Source organism: Alosa alosa, chromosome 14 (assembly GCF_017589495.1).
Source record: "Alosa alosa isolate M-15738 ecotype Scorff River chromosome 14, AALO_Geno_1.1, whole genome shotgun sequence".
NCBI lineage: Eukaryota > Metazoa > Chordata > Actinopteri > Clupeiformes > Clupeidae > Alosa > Alosa alosa.
This window is the reverse complement of record NC_063202.1, coordinates 6,996,179-7,018,446: the sequence shown is the minus strand read 5'-3', so window position 1 is coordinate 7,018,446 and position 22,268 is coordinate 6,996,179. Positions and strand designations below refer to the sequence as shown.

At 47.4% G+C, this 22,268-nt stretch overlaps 1 protein-coding gene across 1 annotated transcript in view; it reads right to left on the bottom strand.

Moving 5' to 3' along the window:
• The window catches only part of fto (FTO alpha-ketoglutarate dependent dioxygenase), a 140,897-nt gene extending 121,384 nt beyond the window's left edge, over nt 1-19,513 (bottom strand). The window contains exons 1-2 of the mRNA XM_048263670.1: nt 19,462-19,513; nt 16,385-16,527 (exon numbers count right to left, since the gene is read on the bottom strand). Coding sequence (XP_048119627.1) covers nt 16,385-16,527; nt 19,462-19,513 — 195 coding nt within the window. The remainder of the gene's footprint in view (nt 1-16,384; nt 16,528-19,461) is intronic.
• Nucleotides 19,514-22,268: the final 2,755 nt, after the last annotated feature.

The following is a 22,268-nucleotide window of genomic DNA, read 5'->3' as shown; positions in this document are numbered from 1 at the left end:
CATCTATTTCACACTCATCCACACCTCAAAGGAGGAAAAGATGTTTCCGTGACCTTTAGCATGTCAGCTCCACTGAGAGACGCGAGGGGGAGAGAAGAAAGGCCAAAGTCAAAATGGCTCCCAGAAAAAAACATAACGGCACGTCGGTTTTTCACCTTTCCGAGTAAATTAATAAATAAAGATCGCATGGGGTGCGAGACTTCTCCCTTCCTGCTTTAATTGTTATTTTCTTTTGAGTGCGCTATAACATTTCCATTAGGATTATGTCGATAAAGAGAAGGGGGCTTTTTAGTTTTCACCTTCAAATTACAACGTGAGAGCCTGGCTTGTTTTTATGAGGTCAGCCATTTTACGCTTGGAATAAAGTGTTTTAACACTGACACGGCGTCCCTGAGGCATCCGGACACCGGCCGATTTGTTGTGAAAGTGTGAGAGATGGAGAGAGTGAGAGATGGAGAGGGAGAGAGGGATGGAGAGTGAGAGGGGGGTGTTGATTGAAAGACTGTGATTAGCAGTTTTTTGGTGGAGGTGAGAGGCAGGGGTGCAAGGGTAAGGTGTGTGTGTGTGTGTGTGTGTGGCGGTTCCCAGCGTCCTGGGGCGCAGTCAAGGAGAAGTCACTACCTCCTGAGAGCTACCCCCAGTTAGTAGCCACGACACTGCTGCCCTCTCTACACACACACACACACACACACGCGCGCGCACACGCGCACGCCCTCCACCATCACAAAAAAAAAAATCAATATCACCGTGCAAAGTGCAGGCTGTCCACAGGGAGGCCAACGTCAGCCCTGGCCCTAGTCCCAGGCCAGTGCAGGTCCAGCCCACTGCTCTGCCCAGCACAGTGCACCGCAGCCCAGCCAGCTAGGGCAGGAAGCACGGGCGTCCTCCAGGCCGGCCCCACGGGTGGTGTCAAGGACAGACCCCGGGCCAGTGGGGATGGGGGGGAGAGAAGAGGGGGTGGAGGGGAGGTGGGGGGTGAGGACTGGCACTCCCTGGTCCAACATAACAACCACCACCACCACCTCCTCCTCCTCCTCGTCCTGCTCCTCTTCCTCCACCACCACCTCCCGAGCTCCCATTCACCCCTGGCTCCAGCTCCACCCCCCCACCGGGGCAGCACGGGGCAGATCAATATGCAGGCCGAGTGTTAAATTCCAGCTCCAGAAGCGGTCACGCTCTTAAGGCCACCCAGCTGACCGTGGCAATGGAGGGATGGAGGGGAGGTGGAGGTGGAGGTGGAGGTGGAGGTGGAGGTGGAGGTGGGTTGAATGGTGGAGGTGGATGCGGAGGTACCTGGCCGACGTACCTGGCCGTTTTGTTTTCACAAATGGAGAAGGGGGAGGTAGGGTGGTGGTTTCAGGAAAAGAAAAAATCGTTGACAACAAGCAATTTAATAACAGTTCGGCAAGTGGACATATCTGCTGTACAGCACTTCTGATTTATTTATTTGTTTTGCTGTGAATGCTACCCCTCTTTCACTCTCTCTCTCTCTCTCACACACACACACACACACACACACACACACACACACACACACTCTCTGAGGAATACTGTTCAAAAAGTGTATGTGCGTGTACTTCCAATGAAGGAGTACTGTTACATGGCCTACAATACATCTTTACTTTTCCATAGAGAGTGTCCACAACAGACCGGTCGGCACTCTCTGCCTGTTAAGACTTCCTAAGAAGGCTTGGAGAACTACACTAAATAGCATATAGCTGCTACATCAAATGTATATTTGCAGTATGTGTCAGATAATGAATTTGATTACTATGGATGTGTGGTATTAAGTATATTTGTTCAAAACAAGGCAGACAGGATCAATAGGTGAAGAGCTTTCACAATTCCTTTCCAACAACATGGTGCTTCTGTCTCATCTTCCTAATCTAAGACCCAGACTGCCGGTCAGAGATCGTTTGTGGATGTTTATATGATTTCCGTCCCAATTCCAGGAACCCAGAGCTTGTCCTAAATGGCATTAGGCAAATCCACCCATCCCCAAAAAAAAAAACCCCATAGCAGAAGGAATCTGCTTCTCTTCTCTGCCCCCCCCCCTCCCTACACACACACACACACACACACACACACACACACACACACACACACCCCCACAACCAACCACCCTTTTCTACTTTATTTATTTTTCTTTCAGTCATTCCGAACAAAAGAGAAATATTCTACCAGGAATTGAATAACTTAATCCTCTTTGCGTGTCTTTTTTTCTGCCTCCCAGTAGCCTGAGCGGTGACAGATTAACACTGCCGAGGTTTCGCACACCTACCCATTTGAAAATGGAATTGGTGGCGGCACGGCAACTTGACTGCACAGCCCGCCCGCGCGCACACACACACACACACACACACACACACACACACACACACACACACACACACACACTCTCCGAGAGGAGAAGAGGGGGAGGTTAATGTGAAGCCGGCGAGAAAACATTCTGGCCGCATCGCTGCAATGCACACTGGGACGGCGACCAAGAAACCTGTTTGGGGGAGAGAGCGGAGGGATCGGAACGCCGATTGGGTCACGTACCACGCGCGGCCAGCGTTCTGGTGGCGGTGACGAGCGCAGGAGTTGGAGGAAGAGGAAGGAGAGGAAGGAGAGGCGGGGGTGCGGGGCTGTACGGCAGAATCGCTGTGGTTACTGTTCAATTCCGCTAATTATTACACCCAATCAGAGAGCTTAACAGGGCGGAGCCGTCCGAGGTCGCGCTCGGGGGCGTTTAACAGCTGGTGGGGGGGGTGGGGGGGTGGTGGCGTAGGGGGGTGGACCGGAGGTGAGTGTATTACACTGAGCCACTTCCCTATAAAATACAACACCCTGACATCTACTGTGTACTCAGCCCCATAGGAAGAGGGAGGGGAGAGAGGGAGAGAGAGAAAAAAAGAGAGAGAGGGAAATGGAAAGAAGTAGAGGGGAGAGAAAGGGAGGGAGGGAGGGAGAGAGAGACAGGATAGATATCCAATATTATGATGTCCAAGTGCCACCTAGTGACAGCTTCCCAGTTCATGTGGTTTTATAATCTGTGGTGTGGAGGAGAGAGAGAGAGAGAGAGAGAGAGAGAGAGAGAGAGAGAGAGGGTGTGGAGACAGTGAGATGGATGAAGAGTGTCCAAGAGAAACAGAAGCAAGAGAGCAGGGCCCATAGGCGACAGCGATAGCCCTTGGACCAGTCCTAGTCCATCAGCGTCCTGCCAGGGCCCTGGCTCTCAGCTGGCCTGTCTGGGAGCCAGAGCCAAACCGAGTCGACTCGATATGAGCCAAGCCAAGGTCTACCAGTGGGTTAGAAGGGGTCACCCACCCTTCCTGCCCACCATGCCTCCTTCAGCATGCACGTCTCCAAGCAGTCAAACACAACGTGTGTGTGTGTGTGTGTGTGTGTGGGTGTGGGTGTGGGTGTGGGTGTGGGTGTGTGAGACTACAACTTTCTGAGGGATGGAACAAACAACAACATCAACAAAGACAACAACAACAAACTAAGGAAGTGTGAGCACTGAAGGAGAGATGTGGAAATGGAAGGTGGGATGGGTTTCACGGTTTAGCACGGTTCAGCAGCTCCGCCATGTCAAAGCAGGCCCTTTCACTCCTGAAGAATGGAGGGCTACAAGCCCAATACAGGTTCACCGGAGTAACCTGAAGAAAACAACCAGCACAGGCCCCTTCTGAAGGGGGCCTACAGCACCCCCTGACACTCGATTAAAAGAGCAACACAGACAAATGAAGAAAAGAATCCCTCTCTCTCTCTTCCTCCCTCCTTCTCTTTCTTTCTCTCGTTCATCTCTCTCTTTTATGTTGTTGTTTTCTGATGGAGATGAAGATGGGTCTGAGAGAGAGAGAGAGGGAGGGAGAGGAGAGAGAGAGAGAGAGAGAGAGAGAGAGAGAGGGAGAGAGGGAGAGAGAGAGCACGAGCTACCCTCCACCTCTCCACCCGTCTTCCTCCATTCTTCCTCCTCTGAGCCGGAGGTGTAAATCAGGGCTGGCTGTGCCCCAGAGGTGAGCCTGAAATAATGCTTATGTCACGCCGGGTCAGGCCTCCATTACGACCGCTTCAAAAACTATTAATCTTGCTTGTAGTCAGTGGCCTAGAAATAATTACTTCATCTAACCTATGTAATACAGCATGACCAGCGGTCGGGCCCGGTCAATTTGAAACTTGGGCGTGTGGTGGTGGTGGTGGGGGTGGGGGTTGCTGTTGGGAACCAGCAGGGTGAGAGGAGTGATCCACAAATTACAGCACCGTGGCATACTGCAGGGTGAGTGATGTCCCACTCACCGAGGTTACACCCAACGCACTACACACACACACACACACACACACACACACACACACACACACACACACACACACACACACACACACACACAACACACACACACACACACACACACACACACACCACACACACACACACACACACGAGGACAGACCACATGCTGCAAACAGCATGCCTCACTAACATACCTCACTAGGAGCGGTAAACAGCTCAGCACGCACACACACACACACACACACATACACACACACACAGAGATTAATAATAATACTCCACCAATGAATAATACACACAGCTGATGATTGATCATTAAAGGAGCCAAATGACAGCTACTGTAACCTAAAGCAACATATCATAAATTAACCACCAGGAATCTGCACAGACACTACAAATAAAACCCACCCGCCCGCTATGCCTACAGACCTAAACCAGCAGCAACACTTTGGACATAAAATAGCCCAAAAAATGTCAAGCTAAAATATGTTTGTCTAACACAGTAACACCGGTCACGAGGGATGAAATAGCTTTGGGATGAGCAGTCGAGTTCACACCTGAGAGTCCACCTCGATGACCCCTGCTCGTCTCGGGCTCATCCGAACACACGACAGGCGCGAGTCAACACACCTCTGCCCCGACCCAGACATCACAGGCCAGGGTTTGTTTTCCCTCTCATAACCATGGCAACTCCCATAATAATGGGGGGTACACACACACAAAGGTTTGACGCCCTGGCAACGGTCAGCTCCCATAAATGTCACCGTAAGTATGTATGGAATGACATAAATAAATATCAGTCCTCTCGAGGCCGTCACAGCTGGTATCCCAGGTGCAAATTTAATTAGTTGGGGTGATGTGGGGGGGGGGGGGGGTTAGGAGGGTGTGCCGCCTCCCCTCTGTTGTCGGGAGGGGGGTCCGGGCTTAACGATCTGTAAACACACGCTACACCCTAATCAGGTGCCACCGCCGCGTTTGATCATCCCACAAAAACTTGTCACGAATCCCCGGTAGAGAGCGGTCCGCGGAGGAGAGTGGGAAGAAAGGGAGGGAAAGAACGAGAGAGGAAGGGAGGGAGGGAGAGAACAAAGGGAAGGGAGCTGTCATGGCGATGAGGAGGCGGAGATGGAAGGAGTTTGCCCATCAGCAGTCTCTCTCTCCCTCTCTCTCTCCCTCTCTCTCTCCCTCTCTCTCTTTCACTCACTCTATTAGCTGCCCATGCACACCGCTTTCCCAAAACAGAGAGCTCAAGGCCTCTGATATCTTTCAAACAGACACGTGCGCACACAGAGACCCACACACACACAGAGCACCATTTCACTGGGCCAGACAGGCCCCTCTCCCCTGCACCTTCACTGCACAGACTGGCAATCAAATATCACGGTGCAAAATATCAAGAGTACGGCAGTTTACTCTATTTTTGAAGCCGCAGAGGGGAAAAAAAAGAACTTTGAAGAGACATAAGGTTTCCTTTATTTAAAAACATGCCTTTCTTTTTTTTTTGTTTGTAAAGTAGTGCAGGTCTTCTTTCAAGCAGGGAATCAGAGGAGATGCTCGCTGTTGTGTGCCTGTTTCCATCCACACTGTCAAAATCCTTCAGGCTAACAAACAAGACAGTGGCGAGAGCTCGGCAAGAAACACACGCTCAATTAGATCCTGTTTACCTTTCACTTATGTTGATATTGAATACATTAGCCGATTGAACCTCCGAAAGAAGAGACTAGAGTGACAGGCGGGAATCTTCTTTTTGCTAGTACCATGGCAACCGAGATTATCGTGAATGGAAGACTGGTGGGGAGGGGAGGAGAGGGGGTCGAGAAAAAGATGATACATAAATTAATTAAAGGACAAAAAAAAAAAAACAAGTCGAGAATTAAACTTAGAACATCTGTCACCGACTTAGCTTCCCATCGTAATACCAGTGTTAGAACATTTATACCCTTGAAGTTAATGATCCCCTCTTTAATTGACAGTCAAGAAAACGTGGCTGAGGAGGCATGCTGTAGACACAGATAAGACGCCACCCCCATTACCCCCACCCCACCCCAAAAACCACTCCACACTATCCACCCTCCCACTTCCAAAATAATAAAAAAATAAATAGTTTAAAGAACCTTGGCAGTAATCCCCATTGTCATCCGGCAGCACAGTGGAGGGACTTACAAACAGCGATAACTCGACAGTAGCTGTCTGTTCCTCAAGAGTTAGGGGACGGCGTGGCAGCCAGCGCCGCCACCACGCTCGCTTAGATTAGCGCAATCCGTCCGCGCCGTCACTCAGCGGCGACACGCACGCCTGTCAGCACCCCGCTTCTGTGTGTGTGCGTGTGTCTGTGTGTGTGTGTGTGTGTGTGTGTGTACACGCATGTGTGAAGACAACCGGTTTTGCCCGCGTTAGGACAGCAGCATGCCATCCAGTGGCGTGACAATGCCTTTAAAATGGGGCCAGTCTTGAGGGGGAGGTGTTGGGTGCTGTTAGCGGGATTATTATGTCACATGGTGCTTTGATAACCGCATGGGAGATATCTAGAACTTTCCGACGCAGCTGTGTGGATGCTTAGTGTGTATGGAAATGAGAGAATGGCTTTGACTGAAATAACAATACAACAAAAACACCACAGTGGCCAAGAAAAAGAAAAAAAATCATCAAATATGTTGACAATACACAAAATAAACAAAAGGCACCAAAATTAATTTATAAAACACATTAATTACCGAAAAGTTTTGAGGCAATGCAGAAGGTTGCAGAAAGTCCACTGGTGTTTTGGCGAGGGAGTTTGACTTCCATGTCACTTCTTAAAACACACACACACACACACACACACACACACACAACACAAACACACACACACACACACACACACACACTCTGGAGCCAGCATGCGCGTTTGACTCTCTCCGTTTCAACAGTCCTGCTACAAATGACAGTGACTGCCCTCTGGTCGCCCCTACATTACAGGAGCAGGCCACCATCGACACAGGGGCTGACAGCTGACCCCACCCCACCCACCCCACCCCCTTCAGTCCCGGCAGGTTCCAGCAGACAGGCCTGACACGCCCGCCTCCCATCCCAGAGCAAAGCATGATGGGACTGCTCCTGCGACCCGTCTTTTTGGCCCCCTCGTCTCATCTTGTCCTCACGCCCACAGGAAACACACACACACACACACACACACACACACACACACACACACACACACACTGCGGAGCCAGCATGCGCGTTTGACTCTCTCCGTTTCAATCTCCAGAGCTCCTTTCTCACCGTGGCAACCGGATCTGACCCACTGCCCTCCCAGCCGAGCTCATCTGAATAAACAGAGCAGGAGACAGACACACGGAGGAGGGGAAGGAGGGACAGAGAGAAGGGGAGGGGAGGAGGAGATCTATGATGGGGGGAGAGAGAGAGAGAGAGAGATGAGGAAAAGCGAGTTCCTTCTTTATGCACGTTTGATCATGTGGTTGACAGCGGCGGTAGATGGCATAACGGACTGTTGAACAAAGAGGGGTTGAGGGCGGTTGGCGGGCTGCCCCTGACAGTGGGATCATGACAAGCACGCCTCCACCCCACTGCCCGTCATTCACAGCCGCGCTGAGCGGGCAAGGGGGGGGAGGGAGAGAGAGAGAGAGAGAGACCGGGGCTGGTCAGAGGTTAAGAGCAGAGGAGACAGCAATGAAAGGCAACTGTCATGCACCACTGCTCGCTCAGGAGAACATGCCGGGCTCACACCACACACACACACACACACACACACACACACACACACACACACACACCTCCTATCTCAGTGCCCCCCAAAAAACAGCAGCCCTCTTTTTTTGCGGCGCTACGCTGCTCCGATGCTGGCTGACAGCATGCCAGTCAAACTGTCGGATGTGCCTGGTGCCAACAGCAGACATTGCATATGCAAAAAAGCCCAGTTAAAGCTCATGAGCATAACCAAAAACCACCACCACCACAAAGCAGAAAAATTTAAATGCTAAAAGGAAATGCATGAGAGACCGGGTACTTGACACAAAGGAAAATCGCTCCTGCTCGACCACAGAGGCCCCGGCTTCGGCCCCAAAAAACACAGCACTCAGAAACCAGAGCGGCGGTGTGAAATCATACAGCCAAAGTCTGACCGTCCATTTGAATTTCTCATCGGCTGTAATTTCCATTGACATCAATCAAAATGAGTGATGGAGAGATGATAAAAGAGAAGAGGTGGGTGGAGGGGCGGGGAGGGGGGTGTTCTGGCGGCGGCGTGGAGCTTTTTTTCCGCGGCTGCTCTGCTCGTCCCAGCTCAGGTGCAGGATGCCATCCAGGGCTTTTCCTCCAGGTTGGCACGGGGCTGTGTGGGAACAAGGCCTCCAGCTGGCACCTGGTGCCAGGGCTGCTTCCAGCGATGTGGGCACCCGGCTCAGTCTGCAGCGGGCACGGATGTACAAGCCAGGTACTTACACACACACACAGACAGACATGCTCACACACACAGACACAGAGAGACACACACTCGCACACACAGACACACTTCCATGGCAGTTATTTATAGAATTAGCTTATGATGTACAAATTAACAGGTACCATTTACTGGCGCTTGTGAAAATGGCCCCCTGCAGCTTTTTTGTGACCGAGGGCTTTGGACCTTCAATGAAAGCCAGATGTTGGGCCCTGGCTCAACACAAGGCAGTTTCCCCTCTTTTACAGGAAAGGTGAGCCATTACAAAAGAAAATAAGTTCACAAATAAACAGCAGTGAAACTGTGCGAGCTCGTCGATGAATAGCACAGGTGGTAAAAGAAAAAAAACGGTGGGAGAGGGGGGGAAAAATAAAAAAAAGACCTCGCTGCTGGAACGAGTCCCTCCTGGAAGCAGAGAAAAACCCAATAAATGTTTCCACGTACCATTACACATTAAACACCTGGCCACAAATGCTTTTTTTTTTCACCTGATTTCCTCTTCCAGGCTACTTTTGTTTTTGTACGGTTAGCGTGGTTTTAGCACGTCTTTTGCTAGCCAAAAGTGTGCAAATGTGGTGAACTCAATTCTCTAATAGTCTGTCATGAATGCTTCTGTTACCACCACTTACACTGAGCTGAATGTTCTCATATCCTGTCTCAACACCTTCAAAAACAACTGCAGCGGTGAGTGGCTCCAGATCTGACTAATAGTGGGTAAAGCCAGTCTTCTTTTGTCATGCAACAGTGACGTTTGATTTGAATGTGATCAACCTGGGCAAACACAGAGACTGTCTTGCTAACAGACTGAGGACTGTCAGCAGTTAGTCCATCAAACTAATGAGGAGGCCCCCAAAGACACAGAGCGCTGAGGACAATTCCATCCTATTATTCCCCGAAGAAACCAAAGGGACTGTACACACTACAGAGGACAGAAAGAAAGAGAGAAAGAGATAGAGAGAGAGAGAGAGAGTATCAGAGAGAGGAAGAGAGAGGGGGCAGACTAGCAGACTACACCAAACAAAACACATTCAAAAGAGGGACTAATGACCTGCCTGGGATCTTAGCCTGGAGAGGCTAATGAATCCCCCTGAGGCGCTGTGTAACGCGGGGCTGCCCAGCACACTGCGCCGGCCTGTCGGAGGGCGAGCGGGTCAGTCCCATGTTTATTCAGGACCCCACTATGCCGCCACACCGCAGCCCTATTGATTGGATTGATTATTCCATGTATATCACCGGCCATAGGCCATCGGCTGACAGATGAACTCAGAGGGAGCGGGTCACTCACACTGCTAACTCACAGCCTGTGACAGGCGATCTGCTCGGCCGCTTAAGATGATCCATGTCATGCAGGGGGTGAGGGAGGGAGGAGTGGTGGTGGGAGGGGGGGGTGCTTCCTGTGTGTTCATGAATAAGCTGACATCAGTGAAAGTCCTCCTCACACACACACACACACACACACACACACACCTCACATGCACACAGACACACACACATACACACACACAAACACCAGAGAACTGGAAATGATGGGTTGCCAAAAAAACATTATCAGCACAAGAAGAGAAAAAAAAAGTCCACACGCAAAGTGCCCCATCAGGCTTTATACAAAACATATGACACAAAAACACCCTAATCAGCTCAGCTTGGAATCCACTGACGAAATGCCCAAAACTCCAATCAACCTACTACACACACACACACACACACACACAGCTTCTCATGCCCCCACCCATCCCTCAACAACGTTTTGGTTTCCGAGAGCAGCACTGTGGACAGATAGCAGATGCTTTCACGAGCGAGTGCAGCACGGACATGGGAACCAGGCCCTCACACACTCGCACACACACACACACACACACAGCGGTAGGAGCCTGACCTGAGATCAGACTGCAGGAGCCATAAAAGTTGATATCCTTACAGATGCAAACGAAACGCCGACATGGAGCGGCCCTAAAAAGCCATACATTAAATGCGGGGTGCCATAAAACAGGGGTGAACACAAGAGCGGTCGGCTCTTTACATGGGCCTGCAGTACCCCTTCGCCACTCTGGCATGGGAAACCTGTCTAACAGAAGCGCAGCACAAGTGCTCTCTCTCCTCGTGCCTGACTAGGCTGCCCAACTCTCATGCAACAGTTGGACCCTCAGTAAATAAATGCCGGAGTATAAAAGCCGCACACAAAACATTACGTAAATTAATTAAGACTAAATTACGGGTTATTTTGCCAATGAGATTAGACATATTTCAGACGGGCATTACACAACTATGCATACATACACTGCTACACACATACACACACACCCACACACACACACACACACATTGACACACACGTGCAGAGCAGAGTTCTCAGCATGTACGGTTTTGTGAGCAGATGACAGAGGATGGAAATCCTCACAACAGACTAATCAAAGCCTGTCCCCACATCCGATCAATGCTGCACCAGGGGCCTCAGGGGGTCGAGCTATATTACCAGAAAAAAATCACACAAACACACAAACACACACACACACACACACACACACACACACACACACACACACACTCTTCATATGCATTCATTGATTTGGTTTTCCGAATAGTATATCACCGAACTCCGATGGGAGCAGAAAACATAGGGCCGGCACTGGGGTCAAGCACGGCACGCGCCGACGCTTGCACAATATTGATGGCGACGCTGAGAGAAATGACTAAATATCCAGATCAATACCTAGTTTCCCTGCCACAGCCTCCCCTTGCTCAGGATGTGAATGTGGCAGTGGGGGGGGTATCTATATTCATCTTTATGGTTGTGACCACAGGGAGATGAGGTGATGGGTGTATGCGGTGGGGAGGGAGAGAGGGGGACAAATGCTTCCCTTAAGGTAAACTCTTTGATTGGCCGAGGGCAGAGGTCATGTGATGGTATGGTCAGGTATGCCGGGAAGGGGGTGTGGGGTGAATTGGATGGCCGAGGGCGCAGCAGGGGCCAGGGATATGATGGCGCCCTGCCCTCTTAACTGCGTCCCATCTACTACGTCAATTAAACATTCATTTGGCGGAGAGTTACAGCCCACGTTTCACTCACACCGGAGCTGGAGACCTCACTAGTGAGAGACAGACTACACACTACACACACAATGGTGGGTTTTCTACGTGGATGGCCGTTCTTGGTCTCTTTTACTCGTGTGTGTGTGTGTGTGTGTATGTGTGTGTGTGTTTCACTTACTTCTGCCCTTTAATCTATCATTCTCTTACTGGTACCAATCACATGCATAAGACATACATAAGGAATGCCTACACCATGTTGTGTGTACCTATAAAAGTCATTCTTCTCGTCTCCATTTGACCTGTCGTCACAGCAAAACACAAAACATAACATGCCAAACAAATAGTCATGCACCTTTCTGATTCAGCCAGCTTGAGCACAGAAATCTACACATACTGTATCTAGACCAAAACATGGGCCCCTCTGACTGTGAAGTCTTCCTCAGAACAGAGTCTTTGCCCATGACTGAGGCATGACCAGACCTGACCTCCTCAGACGAGGAGAGTGTCCAGAGCTGAAGCAGTGGTGTGTTAGCACACCGGTCAGCACGGCACAGGGCTTGGCCAATGAGTCAGGCGGCAGGCGGCTGGGCGAGGGGCCGCTGTAAACGCGCTGGAGACGGAGTGAGATGAAGCTCTCTTGTCTTATTTACAGCACGGCTCAATTACCGCTGACAGCCACAACAACGAGCCCATCAGTCGGACTACTTAGCGTTCGTCTCTGGTGCCCAACAAGTGCCGTAAAGAGAGGGAGGGAGGAACCTGATAATTCCCTCATCCTTAATTAAATGAAAGGGCCTTACATTTGCTTAACACATCTCACCCAGCCCCCCTTCCCATCACACACGGACACACACACACACGCACACACACACACACACCCATCTGCTAGAAAAACAATAGGAGCCCAACTGTCGTGTTTACAGTAAACCCATCCATCCACCCATCCAGAAAGACCTCCTGGACACAGTCCCATCTCGGCCCTAAATCAGCAGGACATAAGCTGGGGGTGGACTGGGCTGGGCTGGGCTGGGGTGGGGCTGGTCAGGCCGGGTCTCTCGCTCTCCTTGCCCCCTGTGGTACAAGCGGTAGCATGGGCCCGGGGACTCGGGGCGGTGGCCACATCGACATGGGGCGTCCCGGGCCGGCGATAAGTAATTCAGGGCCGGATTAGCGGCCTGATGGGCTGATCAATACCCAGGGCTCAGGCCATTAGGAATGCAGTGAGGAAATGGTCCCCTCTGGTAATAAAGCAGGGTGTCTGGGTTCTCCTTCATTTGCTGGCTCCATTAGTGTAATGGTATCATTATCAGCCAGAGCAGTATTTCTCCGGCCCCTGTTCCGTTTTCTCTCTCTCTCTCTCTCTCTCTCTCTCTCTCTGGCCAGGCGGTGGGGGTCTGATGAAGTCTGGAGTTCCATGCTGTGCTTTTCCCCTCCCGGTTCTTTACTCGGACGTCTGGATGTAAATCTGCCGTGGCGGTGGCTTGTATGTTGCTCCCCCTTATGTATTCCTTACGCATGTTTTATGCCAGGAACCGACACTATTTCTCAATTATTGGCTCATTAATAGAGGTGGGAAATGTGTCGAGGAACCCGGGAGTGAAAGAAAAGGCTGGAGGTGTGGGGCTGCTGATTCGGAGGAAATTGACACCACCTCCTGCTAAAACATCAGCTACGACATGACAGCGTGTCGGCATTAGTCGCCATAAATCGTTACCTTTACACTAATTCATTGGGTAACATTGTGTGTGTGTGTGTGTGTTAGTGTGTGTGTGTGTGTGTGTGTGTGTGTGTGTGTGGAGGGGTAAGGGTGTGAGGGAGAATTGATTAACCAAGTCTGAATGTGTGGCCACATAATCAGCTTTTACCCAGCTAGTTGTTAATTTAACAGAATTGCCAAGGGAAACACAAACCATTTTAATGAGTGTTTAGAAATTAAATACCCCAAACAGCTTGCTCTACCTAACACACAAACAGAAAAACCCAATGAGGCCTATCTGACTGATGTCCTGGGTACAGGGAGAACCTCCAAACATCTGCTCACACTATGTGGTCATTACTTATGCAGCCGTTCTGATAGATTCCCTTCATGTTTTTTTTTTCTATCCTGTGATCTCTTTCATTTCATCACTGGACAACGGTTTTGATGTCAGCACAGAGGTTCATTCATCTGTGGTGTGAAGCAGAGGAAACGAACTGGACAAAAAAAACAATACTTGTGTATTACAACGGTTTTATTTTCCCATAACCAAGTCTGTATTAGCTGTGTTTACCACTAACCCAGGCCCATCAAAACCACTACATTCAAACTACTACTGAACAAGTTATGGACTATGCTAATACACTAGAAATACACCACAAAAGGTGGGCTACATGACTGGCTTATAGTCCATTAGCATCAAGACATTTTTTGTGCATTACTCAGAAGTAAATGGCTTCTGAATGTGTTTCCAATTAAGAACCATTTTGGTATAGACAAAATACTGGCCAATGTTATCCCTATTAGCACACAAAACAGACATCTTGTGAATGTTTTTTACGTTTTCACATTTTTTCCCTAGTCCGCACATGCCCGACACATGGCAGTAAACGAGGGAAAGGGAATCCTAAAACAGGTCTACGTATTTTTTCAGGCTTTAAAAGACAAATAGCTTACATTTGCTAAAGCGACACATAAGAGGACGCATCACCACACGTCCGAATGATTGAGCATAACTGCAAACATGTTCGGCCGACAAGACTACAGCCATATCCCAGTTATTACTTATTATGATAAAGTAGACCCTGCCATTATTATAACGAGCCACTGGGATAAATACAGGGGTCTTCTAATTGGGCTGTTCTGCGGTTTTCCAGCCATTTTGCCATCACAATCCCCCTTGTGCATCCTTTTATTTGTCTGAAAGGGGAAGCGGAATCATTAGGCTCTGCCCGCCCGAGGGCCAGCTGGAATGAGTTCCCCCAGTGCAGCTCATATGGTCGCCATGGCCACTTTCATAAACAGGAGGAACCACGTCCTACATAGTTGCTGTGCTGTCAGACATGATCCAAACACATGTGCCATTGCGAGGCAGCAGCCAAGCCAGTATGTGTGTGTGTGTGTGTGTGTGTGCGTGCGTGCGTGCGTGTGAGAGAGAGGGAGGGAGAGAGGCTCTGCACACCAGCAGAACCACAGCATTCATCTCTCTGCCAGTCTTGTCAGTCCTGCTTTCACACTCAAAAGCCACACATCTGACAGCAGGCTTACACATCACCTCCCAGACCACTGCACCTAAAGCAGAGCTGCACAGACCTATGTGCATGTGGCACAAGCATCATCAACTTCCCTGTCATGCAAGATGATTCTAAACCTTCAACCAAGTAATTTCTTTGCTTAAGTATTTTAAGAGGTGATTAATCAAAATGCCACATTATCTTGAAACGATTAGGAAGGCATTCAACAAATGAAAAGCCGAGGCAGAAATATCACGTTTGATGATGTAGCCTAATATCTGAAAATAAAACTTTGATAGCACTGCTGTTGTAACAGAGGCCCATGGGTAAAGAGCTGCAGGTACAAAGATACTGTACGCTAGTGATTGACACACTGGGGAGGCTTCTGTTAGTCAGCCCACTAACCATGCCAACAGGTGTAGGTTTAGCCTAACTGTGCCTTTTATTTATAGGCTTCATTGTGGTCATGACCCACATCAGGAGAGGGGTTGACAGGGATGAGAGAGGTTAAGTGGGATGATCCAAACAAGGCCAGTGGGTACCCGTGCTAGGCGGTGTGCAAACCTCACCCAGGAACTGCCATAAGAAGTGTACTAGCAACACTGTTGACATGGCTAACACTGGTGTGTGTGTGTGTGTGGAGGGGAGGGGGGTACACTTTATCATAACTGGAAACAGACACTAAATACTGCACAGTGTAGGGCCTGATGCTGCTAGCCTACAACAAGACATTGTGGAATACCGGTAGGATAATGTTGATGTTTTAGACATGGGCTTTAGAAAGCAGTTAGCATTAACTGCACTAAGTTGGTACGTTGTTACATCCACACACAAACTGGTGTTTCAATAGCAGAGGGTGACCTCAGTTGACCTACAACGGTATGCTACAGTTTGCTAATGTTTTTTTTTTTTTGAGTAGGCTATGAGTCGTGCATTTCGTGACTGCTACTGACCCATTACACTTACTAAAATCCCACTACAATGTCGGGAGGCGTGACGAATTCAAGATATCGTGACTGCTCGTCCAGCCCAGTAATGATACCTGTGCTGTGTTACGTGAAAGGTGAGATAGCGGATTTCTCATAATAACCTATTTACAGACGAGACCGGATGACTTACAGATGAACTGACACTCTGAAATGAATCATTCGACAGTGACACAACACTGTCATCTAAAATTAAACTACTGCGTCGAAACATATCATACCGATTAGTTTTTATCAATAGCCTATGAAATACAGGAGGAGAAAAAAAGGATAAAGAGGTAACAATGCGAAACAACCATGTGATGGATACGGTAACTTACACTGCCTTCTAGACAACGTAATAAGACATGCAATACCAGTCTGGAAAGTTCAAAACATTTTGTAAAAATTGCATAACTTCATGTAATGCTCAGCGAACTGAGAGAAAACTACAAGCGATACCTTTCTTCTCTTCTCCCTCTCACTGTCATCCGATCTTTTCATGTTCCTGGAATAGTGTTTACACAGCCTCGCTTTCACCAAGAGTGGTCTTGGGACTTGTAGTTTTCTTACGGTGACGTTTTTGCGCTCGACATGAACAATCACTATCCGATTGAAATACAAGATAGCTATGTTGATTATGATAACTGTAATTTATATTTTACATGTTTGAAATATATACTGAATGTATCTTTGAAACTATTCCACGTAGCCTTCCAAGTAAAACTACAATTCCCAACGACCTAGCTGCAGGAAAAGGGTCAGTCTGTACTTCACTCACACCGGAAATCTTTAAATGTACAACTCGTATGCAATGATGTATGCCCGCGCCAAATGTGGAGCTGTCAGTCAGCTGCAGGACAGAGTCCAGCATAGGCTACCTGTGACTGAGCTAAATTTATACATGTTTGGTTTATATAAAATATGGCAAAAGAACGTCTATATACATCACAGCATGTCGATATATTTATATTTTAGTTGAACAAACCACTTTATAGCCTAATAATTGGGTTTTAATTGGCTAATTTTGATAGCCAAGGTAGGCTACCTGCTGTAGTTTTTAATAGGCTATTGCATTTGAATATTAGCCAAAGACATGGTATTGTATACCTGATGCCTTTTAATGCTTAAGACTTTTTTTTTTTACAATGAAAAAGCAGATCGGGGTTCTTTGAACATGTTCTGTGGTAGCCTCAACGAGGATAAATCAGAAACAGCACATTGCAACTTGTGTAAAAATAGCAACCATGCTTTGAACAGGTTCCAAAAATGAATAGTGCCAAACGTCTTTCAACTCTGTCTAAGCCCAGGTGCTTTACAGCTAAAGGTGGGCGTCCAAAACCAAGATGTTCTTTTACAACCAACACCACGAACTGTGAAAGATAATGTGGGGAGCATTTGTGCATCACATGTTTGAAATAACCCCCTCACTGAAGGTCAGGAGAATACCTCATAACACATTTTGAATTGTGTTGAAAACGGCTCTGTACATTATTCATTTCAGCTGAAGACAAAAAGACGTGCCTGCGAAAGACATAAGCCCTGGCCCCACTGGGGGTAAAAGGCTTTGCAAGGTTTGAAACACCTGCTATGTATTACCATTACAGACTTTGATCAGTGTCTTCATTAGTTCCCTTTGTAATCTCTTTGCTTTTATGGTAGAGCTGACCCAAGCAAGCCGGCTACAGTGATTGAACACACGTGTTCCTTTCACCTGTCTTGTAAAAAGCTCAAAGCTCTCATACGTTCAAAGATTTCAGTGTCTCTGGCATCCTGTTGCAATAAACAGAAGGGTCTCTTTTGATTCCTATTTATAACCTACATTTCCTCTCTTCCCTTTGTGCTTTAGGAGTAAAATATCTGCTTGAAACGTACCTGGGCCAAAATAAATCCACATGCATATAAGAACGCAAACACATGGGCATAAAAGGTATTTATATCGGAATCGGAAGGAAATGTATTATATGATTATATGTATATATTTTCATAAGCACAGCTTGTAACAACAGTTTATCATTTCATCATCAGCTTATCTTATTATTAAGGCTAGGCCTAGCATATATCATGTTTTTCAATATGAGACAAAGAAACAGAATTTTGCCAGAGGGACAAGAGTTGTATATTGTAAATGTGCCACCTTTCCATGTTGGGTGTGTGAAATGGGGCAAATTCTTAGAAAAGATTAGGAAAACTCAGACAATGCAAGCTTCCTTGCTGATCAATGTGCTGTTTCCATTTTATCAAAGGGATGGTTTCTGTTATAGTGCATTGCATCAGCTCCGGATGACCATTTGACAGGGCTTCTTTTTTCCCCGTGTTATAATGAGCGTTTTTAAAAAAGCCGGTCAGAAATCAAAGGTGAAGAGAGCACTGTGCCAGAAAAATAGTGCAGCACATTAAAGGAAGACAGACACTATTGTGTATGGTCCATATTGGAAACAGAGCTTCAGGCCCACTTAACCCGCCTCCCCCAACTCTTCCCCCCAAACCCAATCTTCGTCTTGCCTTATGTCTACAACCTTCACATGGTTTGAGGAATAGCATGTAGGCCAATAGTCTCCAAGACTAATGATATGTTTCCTCTTTGGTATGTTATATTGGGCCACCTAGGTTTTATTATTGCATTACTGGCTTGTGGTGACGCTCATAGTGGCCGGGAAAAACAGTGAAAATGTCAAAGTTTGGGGTTGTCTGTAACATCAATGAGTTCTGTTAAAGGTATTGTTCAGTCTGGCCAGACATATTTTATTCTAGTCACCACACATTTTACCCGATACTATTTTCTGCATCAGATGATGCATTCATTGAGAGGGGCTTTTTGATTTTGATTTGTATTGAGTGAGCATATGGAGCAAGTATGTGCCCCCCTGTTCTCTAACCTTCAATGATAAGCCTTAGGAAACTGTTATTTGTCAGTACTGTAAAGCAGATTGCTACCCAGTGGTTTCAATTAACATCAAAGGCCTCTTCGCAGGCAGTAATAGTTATATCAAAACCTGAAGTGTATTATTTTGGTTCTGCACTGAAGTCCTCAAAACGATTATGCCCTCTCTCAAGAGAGACTTTTTTGTTCCCTCTTTCACTCTCTCTCTTTTTTATTTCATTATAAATACCCAACCGCATGAAGACTCACAATGGCCTTTTGCCAAACATGTATAGCATCAGAGTGTGGACATCAAATGATAAACATGAGAGGTCCCAGTGTCAATCCTCCTCCCTCTCTGCGCCTGGTACTTCATGCACTCTTGATGCCTAACAATGGAAGGATTCTAAACGCAAATTAGAAGTCTTTAAGGTCAGTGACTTTCTCTCTGAATGTCACGGTGGCCTGCGTTGGACGACTGTCAAAGTCAGGGGAAATCTCCTGCCACCAGGGCACAAAGAGCCGGGAAGCTCCTATAAAATGATTCACCAAAATACATGCAGCATCCAAAAGCATGCTGATGAAGTCCCTTTAAGCGCTCGCACACCACCACAGGAAAGGCCTCATGCCTTGTGAACAGGGCGAGCATGCAGCCCCGGCGTGTGATGTGGTGTACCTCCCTCCTTGGGATCACTTCCAGACACAGTGAGGAGGAAGCGTTTCACCATCGCAGTGATTTGAATACCATGATCACTGAACAGTTTTATAGGAGATCCATTAAAAAACGTGAGGTTTGACATACAAAGGAGACCCTGTTTAAAACACACGCACATTGTCAGCCTGAAGTCATTAAAATATATATATATTTATATATACACAGAAGCACACATTCTCTGCATGTGTGAGCATCAGTGTGTGTGTCTGTGTGTGTGTGTGTGTATGTGTGTGTGTATGTGTGTGTGGTTGTCTTGGTAGAAGATGGTACTGGTCAGATGTCTTTATTTTTTATCTGTCGTCATTGTCTCAGTGCTTCGTAAAATATATGTATTGCCGTGTGGTGGTATTTCCATTTCCTGCGTGACAACCATTTATTGTGACATAAAATATTGTAAAAAACAAAAAATACAGCCAATGACTCAATATTCTAAATTGTTCATGGTTCAGAATAACTGATTTTTATTATAAACTCATGGTGATATGACAACAACTTCATGTAAAGTGTTATTGGAAATGTTTTACTGGATCGGTACAAAAGAATGTCATTGCACGGCACACAAAGCCCGAGCTGACCTTCAACCCCGTCTATATTTGGCAATGCTTATAAGATGTCAGCTACCTCCCTAATCCAATATAACTTCCATCCAGATCAGATGAGCTGGCAGAGGAAGAACTGAAAAGGCATTAATGTGACATGGAGCTAAACAAAAGTAGTCCTTAACTAATGCACAGCAGCCCCTTTGAACAGGGACTGTTACGCATTAGTAATCTTTTATTGGGGGCTTTTCTTCTGCTTTTAATGTGCATGTTTCCCCCTGAGTTCGATGCTAAGCAGGTTTTCGCTGTGAGCTCTTTCACCGTCCTGCATGTCTAGTGGCCACGTAAAATGGAGACAGGCCCTGAGGTAGCGAGAATGATGCTTTCCTAAGAACTGGAAGTTCTATTAGGATGTTGTGTTGTTTAGACCCAGTAATAAGGAGATAATGTTCTGAAAAATGACAATGACGTGTGTTTGGTCAGTGGTGACACATGTCGGCAGCAACAACAACAGCAGCAGCCGCAGCACCATCTGATTCATATTCAATCTAATCAATCTAATATCTTGTGTGAAGTATCTAATCAATTCATGTTTTGTTTTCGTGCTCCAACAAATAAAATTGTCATTACGCAATCAGCTCTCGTTTGGTGAGAAGCATGTGCCGTGTTTGACAAGCCATTTTGGCCGTCAGTGGGTTACATTTGTACGGGCCTGACCACTCTCTCTCTCTCTCTCTTTCTCTCTCTCTCTCTCATTTTCCTACTGTTTACCTCTTGAGCACACGCAATTATTCTCTGTGTAAACCAGCCATCAGCGCTGGAGTGCTAAGTGCTCTCAGTGAGATCTGAGGTGACGGTGTTATGATCTCTGATTACTACTGCAAATAAATGAACCAATGAGAAAAACGCAGGACTGTTACTTTTTCCTCTTCCCCTTGGCCCTTGTCTCCTACCCCTTGCTGTCACATTCGATTAGGTTCAACTACCTCTTTGGCCATACCTTGCTCCTTGTACCTACCACTCAGATTCTATTAGTCGAAAATAGCTTGGCAGATTTAAAGGTTGTGAGTCTAACCGAGGCTCCCTTGAAAGAGTATGAAGTGGACTGAGAAATGTTTTCGGATTCGTCGCAGCGTGTGTTTAATTGTCTGTTTGGTTTTGTCAAAGCAAGGGAGCAGCTTCTGGTTATCCATAGCATGCTAATGGCTTTGATGTTGAAAAACCAAATGCTGCTTGTTTTCATTTAAATCTTGTTCTTGTATAATGTTGATTCAACCCAGTACACTGGGAACACTCGGATTCCTGCATGTGTTCGACATGATGCCTCATTAGCTAAAGCTCTTTGGTTCATTTATACGACCCAAAGCAACTGCTGTGTCATTGGTCTGGACGGGGTTGTTACTCTCTCTGCACTGATGGTATCTGCATCTCCATCCCTTTCAACAGCACAGTTTCAGTACTGCCGGGTCCTTTTCTCGATACCAGTTGTACTTTCTAAATGTTCAAGTAGGAATAATCTTATAGGAATAAACAGGACTTGTCACTCTCAAACAGCATCAGAGAAGCCTTCTTCATTGTCTTTCTGTCAAGCAAACAGCATGACTTCATAGCACATGGCCACCTCCTTGAAGAAAATGGTGCCACACACCTAGTGCTAACACTTTCCATCCCCCCCCCACACACACACACACACACACTTGCTTTGTGCAAGCGGAGCAGTCTGGATAAACCTTTTGAAGGGCCACAAAGTGGTTTTCGCAAATGATGGTGTTTTGTGCTGACGCACCGCACCAGCTTCATAAAAGAATGTGTGACTGCATCAGAGCGCCGAGGACAAGTATCCTGACAGGCCTGCCGCTCCATCTCACTCTCCCTTCTCTCGGTCACCGCCGCAACTTTTTAACGCGCGCAGATCACATGTCAGGGAGCCAAGTCCTCCCCTCATTTCAACATTGTGTCAGAGACCGTTCTTGGACGCCGGCCCGGGCTTTTTGCTTATTTGTCTTTTATAAAAAGGACAACTATCTGAACAGTGCCAAAGCACCCTCGGGCCTTTGATATCTGAAAGCACAAGAGCGGGGCTTGAACTGACTCAGCTGGTACACAGATGTGTGTGCCGTGGGAGTCCTCTGTCTGAACCAGCCACAGATTAGTGACTTTTTTTTTGTCCCCAATAAAAAAGGAGAGCGAGCACAATGCAATTGTATGTGTTAGGGGAAAATAATGCCA